This window comes from Suricata suricatta, chromosome 2 (assembly GCF_006229205.1).
Source record: "Suricata suricatta isolate VVHF042 chromosome 2, meerkat_22Aug2017_6uvM2_HiC, whole genome shotgun sequence".
Classification (NCBI taxonomy): domain Eukaryota; kingdom Metazoa; phylum Chordata; class Mammalia; order Carnivora; family Herpestidae; genus Suricata; species Suricata suricatta.
The window spans coordinates 1,425,988-1,433,909 of NC_043701.1; the positions used below are offsets into that span (position 1 = coordinate 1,425,988).

At 50.3% G+C, this 7,922-nt stretch overlaps 1 protein-coding gene across 4 annotated transcripts in view; it reads right to left on the reverse strand.

Annotated features, from left to right (window-relative positions):
• Positions 1-7,922, reverse strand: part of UBE3C (ubiquitin protein ligase E3C) — a 98,474-nt gene that overhangs the window by 65,593 nt on the left and 24,959 nt on the right. For all 4 annotated transcript variants that reach the window (XM_029920934.1, XM_029920924.1, XM_029920941.1 and 1 more), the window contains 5 exons: positions 7,364-7,479; positions 6,872-7,029; positions 3,534-3,687; positions 2,901-3,121; positions 1,922-2,076 (listed from right to left, as the gene is read on the reverse strand). In XM_029920934.1, the coding sequence (XP_029776794.1) occupies positions 1,922-2,076; positions 2,901-3,121; positions 3,534-3,687; positions 6,872-7,029; positions 7,364-7,479 (804 nt within the window). The remainder of the gene's footprint in view (positions 1-1,921; positions 2,077-2,900; positions 3,122-3,533; positions 3,688-6,871; positions 7,030-7,363; positions 7,480-7,922) is intronic.

Here is a 7,922-nt window from a genome sequence, read left to right on the forward strand (position 1 = left end):
GAAGAGTTGATGCATGTTCTTTTTTTTCCCTTTGAGAACAAGAATGCTTTTCCAGGACAGAGACATAGAGAACTTTTCTGTAGTGTGCTACAGGTAAATATCATCTAAAATAAATACATAAGAAGCTTAATTTGAAAAACAGATGGCCTTCTAGCCCCAGACAAGGGAGAAAACTGATGCACATTCACAGGACATGGTGAAGGGAAGAGCACGGGCTTTCAGATCAGACAGCAGTGATGTCAAATCTGAGTTCCACCAGAATGTGACCTTGAGTCTAGCGTCCCTCATCTCTGTGCTGTATCCTAGCACGAACCTGAAGACTGTTGTCAAGAGTAGGCTAGTACTTGTCAAGAGGCTGGATCAGTGCTCGGACAGAGAAGATGCTCCCTGCCGGTCACGGACATGATTTATGATCATGGTGATATTAGAAGGAAGTAAACTCATTCCTGAGAAACCCAGCTAAGAAAGCCGGGAAGGAAGTCTGTTTGCTCGATAGTTTAACAATGGTTTATCCAGCGTATAAAATAACTCCTTAGGACACAAAGTATAAGTGCTCTAGGATCTAATCTTATATAGGTTATTACAGGGGCTTCTCCAATTTATGTGACAGAGGACGCATAATCAGAAAGAATACTATTCTATGGTCACATAAAATGATGAAACATACATTCAGGAGGAGATTAAAAGGCACTGGCAACTAAAAAAAAAAAGTACTAAATTCTATCTGCCAACCTGGCATCTGTAAATAAGACGCACCGAGTGGCCGGAGGGAGGCCGCCGGTCCCGCTGGAGCACACTGGTACTATTTAGCGGGGCACACATTTAAAGTAAATTATACACAGGGGCGCCTGGGGGGGGGGCGGGCTCAGTCAGTTGAGCATTCGACTTTGGATCAGGTCATGATCTCACAGCTCATGGGTTCGAGCCCCGCGTCGGGCTCTGTGCTGACAGCTCGGAGCCTGGAGCTGCTTCCAATTCTGTGTCTCCCTATCTCTCTGCCCCTTCCCTGCTCATGCTCTATCTCTGTCTCTCAAAAACTAAATAAAATGTTTAAGAAAGAAATAAAAAAATAACTTACACACAAACAAGAACTAAACTGATCACACGGACACCTAAGAGTCTATACACAGTGAAGTCCGACTCCGGAAAAACCCCATTCAATCGAATCAGATTGAAAGATCTGAAAGATGTCAAGTCCCCCTGTGAGTACCTGGCTCAGAGCCGGGCCACTGGTTCTAAACCCGAACGTGGACAGGAAAGAAGCGATAATGACCAAGCCAAGGGAAAAACGAGGAAAAAAATGACAAAGAAACGGGAGTACAAAATTATACGTGTGATAAAACAGACCTCAAAACCCTTGTGTGTTACAGAAGGAAAATAAAGTGGAGAAAAATTTCCCTAAATGTAAGTAACAAAGGCAAACTGCACATGTTAAAACACTGAGCAAGCGCACAACTGCACAGCACCTTTTTAAAAGGGCAAATCTTACAGTAAAGTGCATCTTGCTAACCTATGATAAAAAATCCTTAACAATAAAAGAGTGCTTGGTGCACAGTAAATGACCTTCCTGAGAGCTAGGAACTTACTAACCTTTTAACCAACAATTTCGGTTCTAGGAAATCTTTCCTAAGTAACAAGGTAACATACGGCACAGCCTACGTGCGCCCGCAGAGACGTGTGCAGACGTGCAGGAGGAGGTGGAGGAGCACGTGCCCTCACCCCCTTCCTCTGGAAGGACGGGGCGGCCTCGGGGGGGGGGGGGGAAGGGACTGTCTGCAGCCGGAAGGTTTTACGAGATCGCTGTAGTGTGTCTGTCACACAGCTAGAATGGGGACGGACACACGGTTACAAGTGACTTCAAAGTCAGACGCAGCGCTCTGCGGTGCACCCCTGCGGGCTGCGCACAGGCCCCGGAGCTCACCGGGGCGCTCGGCCGCTTGTCCGCCTCTCCGCCCTCGTCCTCCGAGTCGCTGGCCGAATCCTGACAGCTCGTGCTGGCGGGGGACACCGGCAGCTGAGAAAGAAAGTTCTGGAGCACTCGCAGGTACACTAGCAGTCCTTCCTCAGAGAGGGTCCCTTTGCAAAGCAAGCAATGGTAACATTTCGTTACAAGTGATCAAAACGAAACTGGAAAAACAGCTACCGTTTTTCTTATACCCAGAGAGACATTTCTGACCAGAATATATTAAAATTCTAGTAATTGAGGTATAGATGCATGTATTAAAATACAACAGAAAAAGATGCTATAATTCTAGAACAGCCACATACTAGAAGTTTGGAGTAAACGGGCATCCCTACACTCACAGGCACTTCCCCTCAACTTTCAAGTTCTTTGTAATCTGTGTGGCCTCGTAACATGTATCTGAATCAGACTTTTTCCTTAAAGATTGCATTTTTTTAAAGCTTACTTCCTTCCTGAGGGAGAGAGGGAGAGAGTGTGCACAAGCAGGGGAGGGGCAGAGACAGAATCCCGATCAGGTTCTGCACCATCCGTGCAGAGCCTGACTCAGGGCTCGAACACACAAACTGTGAGATCATGGCCTGAGTTGAGATCAAGACCTGGATGCTAAACTGACTGAGCCCCCCAGGTGCCCCTTAAAGATTTTCAAGTCATCTCTACACTCAATTGGGGCTTGAACTCACAACCTGGAGGCCGTGTTACACGCTCCACCGACTGAGCCAGACGGGCGCCCCTGAATCAGTCTTTTTTTCGTGTGCCTGGACAAGTTTCCCCAGGGACACTCTCTAGGCTACAGACCTTCAGCAAATACACTCTTCCAAGAAACTGCCACCCGAGGCCACCTTGACAGCACACACTGGCCCCTGGACTCCCCTCCGGCGACTGTGGGCCACTGCTACAGACCGGGGTGGGGGGCAGGGAGACAGTCTCGCGTCCGTACCCAGGTGGTTTTCACCAACGGTGAGAACGAAGAAGAAAAGCCAGGGCGCCCCGCCGCCCGGCTCGGGCCACCGGCGCTCCGGCGACAACAGTGCGCTCAGAAAGGGCTCGTACGGGAAGGCGGCCTGCGGGTCTGCCAGCGCCGGGATGACGAAGTGGAGTATCTGGTCTGTGAAGGGCGCTGCCAACAGCTCCTCGGTGAAAGCCAGAAACACCCGTCGCCTGAAAAAGGAGAAGGGAGGCCTCCGTCGGAACACATCATCCATAACATCAGTGACGAGAGGTGACTTTTAAATACTCTTTTCTAAGTTAAGTGAAGTTAAGCGTCCAAAATCAACTAGGTTGCCATGAAATTTATTTAACTGATGTTGCGCCTTCCCTACTGAGAAAACTGCCGTGTCCTTATGTCTTTCGGGGGCTACTTGGAGGCAGAAAACTAACCAGGTCATCAGAATTATAAATTTATATTCGGGCACAGGACAAACAGATAGTACATTTTTTTTTAAACTGAGTCACATTAATAAAGTAAAAATTTGACTTTCAAATCTGTATGTAAAATAGCATACTGTGTAAAAGTTATCGTTGGATATGGAACTTGTGAAGGTAAAAAGTCAATAAGTTACTCCATTCTTACCTCGCACCTTCGGGACACGAGTTGTAAGTAAAGTGCAATGGTTTCAGAACATTCTCTAGCAGAATTTTTGCTATAGGAACTCGGGATATATCAGAATATTCAATACTTGATGGAAGCTTGCTGTTAATTAACAAATAGAGAGATCTATAATACCCTAAAGGAAAGGAAAAGCACATATTTAAAACTTGGTACCTTAATCATAATGAGGAAAAAGGTGCAATAATACTTGTGATTGATTTGCTCTAAGTTTGCTAAATTATAGAACCATATTTTTAAAAATTTTTAATGTTTATTTATTTTGAGAGAGAGTGAGTGTGAGCAGAGGAGGGGCAGAGAGAGAGTGAGTGTGAGCAGAGGAGGGGCAGAGAGAGTGAGTGTGAGCAGAGGAGGGGCAGAGAGAGTGAGTGTGAGCAGGGGAGGGGCAGAGAGAGAGTGAGTGTGAGCAGAGGAGGGGCAGAGAGAGAGTGAGTGTGAGCAGGGGAGGGGCAGAAACACACACAGAAGCTGAAGCAGCTCCAGGCTCCAAGCTGGCAGCACAGAGCCCGACGTGGGCCTTGAATTCACAAACTGCGACAGCATGACCTGAGCTGAAGTCGGGCACTTAACAGACTGAGCCGCCCAGGCGCCCCAGAAGAGAGAGAATCTTAAACAGGCTCCTTGCTCAGCTCGAAGCCTGATCCAAAGCCTGATGCAGGCCTTGATCTCAAAACCGTGAGATCATGACCTGAGCCAAAATCAAGAGTCAGATGCTCAACCTGCTGAACCACCCAGGCGCCCCTCAACTTTTGTTTTTAAATAGCTCAGCTATTGGCTCCTATATTTTAAATTTTTTAGTAATCATTACACCCAACATGGGGCTCGAACTCACAACCCCAAGATCGAGAGTCACATGCATCACTGAGCCAGCCTTGAACCTTTTATTAAGGAAAAATTAATTACGTAAGCAGACTGAAATGGTATAAACTCCATGTACCCATCAACCTCCATCCAAAATGATCAATTATAGCCCATCACTCACTCCTCCATTCATTGGGAAGCAAATCTAAGATATATTTATTTCAGTATATCATCAAAGAACTTCATGTTTCTTAAAAATACCATTACGACAGGGCAGTGGCTTAGTCAGTTACGTGTCCAACTCTTGATTTCCGTTCAGGTCATGATCTCACACTTGTGAGATCAAGGCCCGTATCACGTGAGATCAAGGCCCGTATCACGCTCCGCGCTGGGTGTGGAGCCTGCTTGGGATTCTCTCTGTGCCCGCCTCCCTCCCTCCCTCCCTCTCTCTCTCTCTCAAATAAACATTTAAAAAATATCACTGTGACCGCTAAGATCAGCTAACAGTCAGTCACTCCTTGCTATCACAAGGACCTCATTTAACTTGTTGTTTGAATCAGGCTCCAGTCGAGGCCCACATATTGTGACGGTTTTCACCTGCCTCCTAAGGACCCTCCAGGTCTGTGGCTGGCTGTGCGACTTCGGAAGCGCGTGTCGGACGCACAGACTCGAGCGCGCTGGCGTGTTTCAGCCCACTGCAGGCTTTACCTCACTGACTCTCAAATCGCCCTCACTGTGGGCAACGGGGTGCCCTGGGAGGGGGCCCTGAGCTCCACCGTTCGCCAGGAGCACCCCCAGACTCACCTTTCCCCAGGGACTCTTAAGTTCCTTCTAGAGGAAACGACACCCGTGGAAACCATAATATGGGCACCTGGGCATTTAAGCAGAAGTGACGACTCCTACGACCTCTCTGAGCGTCTGATGGGGCTTCTGGGTGCGCAAACACCAACTCCAGCGTTACCAATGATCCAGGCCATTCTGGCTTTTGGATGTATTTGTCCCTTTTTTATACAGCAGCAGGGACGCCCTTCGGGTGTCGCCTGCGAACATCTCGGTGCCGTGACTCCGGCCCCGCCCGAGGCAGGCTCTGCGTCCCTCTCACACCGGGCGTGGAGCCGCTTAGGGTTCTCTCTCCCTCTGTTCCTCCCCACCTCGCTCCCCACGCGCTCCCTCTCAAAACACAGAATAGAATGAAATAGAATAAAATAAAATAAAATCCATTTGCTTGGTTTACTCCATGAAACCAGTCCTATAGAGATTTGTACTGCGTTACGGCCTCATGGTCACTAAACACTGGCTGCTCCCTACTCTATCTTAGATCTACTTTTTTGTAAGATTTTATTTTTATTTTTAAGTAATCTCTGTACTCTTCAAAGTCACAACCGCGATATCAAGAGTCGTCTGTTCTACCCACTGAGCCGGCGCGGCACCCTCTTCGATCTGCTTTGTAACTACACCCATTTCAACCCTCACATGGGAGGTTCAAACAGGGAAGCTTGGAGCTCCTTTGCTATGAAACGGAAAAGGTCTAAGTGGGTGAAAGAGACTAAGGAGACTGAGAGGTACAATTTTCCAGTCATAAAACAAGCCAGTGACAGAGATTTTTAAAAAGTACAGCACAGAAAACCTATCAAGAACTTTAAAAACCACTGTATCAAGAAAATTTTTCAAGTGGCAGAGCACTGGTGCACCAGCAACCTACGTAAGTCCTGAACACACTAACTGACGGCACGACTAGCGAGCGAAGAGCTTCGCGAAAACGCTTCCCGTCACGTCACGGCCCGCACATACGACCCTCCAAGCTACCATCAGTGCGCGATGCGCCGTCCTACAGACTGGTACTGCGCGGGAGGGACAGGTGAACGGAAGGAAGACAGGACGTCCCGCGGGGACGCGCGGTGACCACCCTCATGGTGGCAAGCGTGGGGGCAGGTACAGAGCTGCTGCACCTGCAGCTAATGTAACTGTAGGTTGGCCAAAGCCACGAAATGTCTCCCGCCCTCCTCCACTGGACACGATGACGAAAACGTGCGTTTCCCTTAAGACAGGCTCTCCTGCCGCCGGAGCTCGCGGACTCGCGGTGCCCGGCTCCTACCAGCGCAGGCGGCGGGAGGCCCGGCTGCGGGAGGCCCGGCTGCGGGAGGCCCCACGGCGGCTTCTGAAAGCCTGAGTCCATTAGCTTCATTTTCAAACCGCCGGCGAAGGTAAAGCAATGGGCGTTTCCAGGTGTTCAGGGCAGGTGGATCCAAAGACAAATGGGGCACGCACATCCCAGCAGTGCACACACCCCCAGCAGGGCACGCCCCCAGCAGGGCACACTCCCAGCAGTGCACGTGCCCCTAGCAGGCACGTGCCCCCAGCGGGCACACGGCAGCAGGGCATGGCGCCCGGTCCCGTCACATGTGGTGTCTAGAGCAAGCGTGCAGGCTACACAGAGCATCCCGCTGTGCACACGCACGTGATTATGCCAGCCCACAGCCCTGAGCCACCTGGCTACTTACCATTTTGAATCATGTAGTGCAAAATCTGTTCAATTATGGACACCACGTAGCCGGCGTCTCGTAAAACAGGCAAGTAGGTGTTCTCAGACGAAAACACCTCAAGCATTCTCATGGGAAGTGCAACATTCAGACTGTCGTCACTACAGTTCCGCAACACCCTGTGAAAGGAAAGCAGGACCCGCGTGCTTACCGGACGGCCGGTGCCCCCCAGCGCCCTCCGAGGCCTGCGCCCCTCTGCTCTAGCAGGGGGTGTCTCCACGCCCTCTGCCACTCTCGGTTTTGGGCAGGACTTATGATGTGCCGAACAGCCCGGCGGTAACGGGTTTATAGAGATGAAAAATGCACGCTCACAAAGGGAGAAACACAAAAATCACAAACATCGTGTGAGAATTCTTCAAGTCCACAGGTCTCCCCCAGGGCCTCTCGTCCCCCTCAAAGATGCCTTCCGGGCTGGGCACACCTGCAGGAGGGCGCCGACTGGCCGGGGCTTACCTGCAACAGAGGCTCATCAGTCTCTTTATTTGAAATAAGCACGTAAGCCTCTCAGAGCCGTCCAACTGCTGGACAAACAGGGAGCTGTGTTTTATTAAGTTCTGATACGTCCATATCTGAAACAGCAAAACACACACACAGGTCACTCGCAATCCGAAGAGGCCTACCGTTTCCCACATCAGCGGACACTCCGGATTCCCTGGCGTCTAAGGAGCCGCTTCATCAACACACAATACCAGGTGCGTCCTCCAGGGGCGCCTGGGGGGCTCCATCGTTGAAGGTCTGACTTAGGCTCAGGTCATGATCTCGAGGTTCCTGAGTTCGAGCCCCACATCGGGCTCCGTACTGACAGCGTGGAGCCTGCTTAGGATTCTCTCTCCCTCCCCCTCTCTCAAAATAAATAAACTTTAAATTATTTCCAGATGGCATGCTATGGTGTTTAGGCGAACATCACAGGGCTGACTGAAGGCACAGGTACGGGGGCTCTGGGTGAACAAGGTGTGGGGAGTGTCCGCACCGAGGGGCGGGCGCGCGGAGGGGGTGCGCGCGCAGGGGGTGC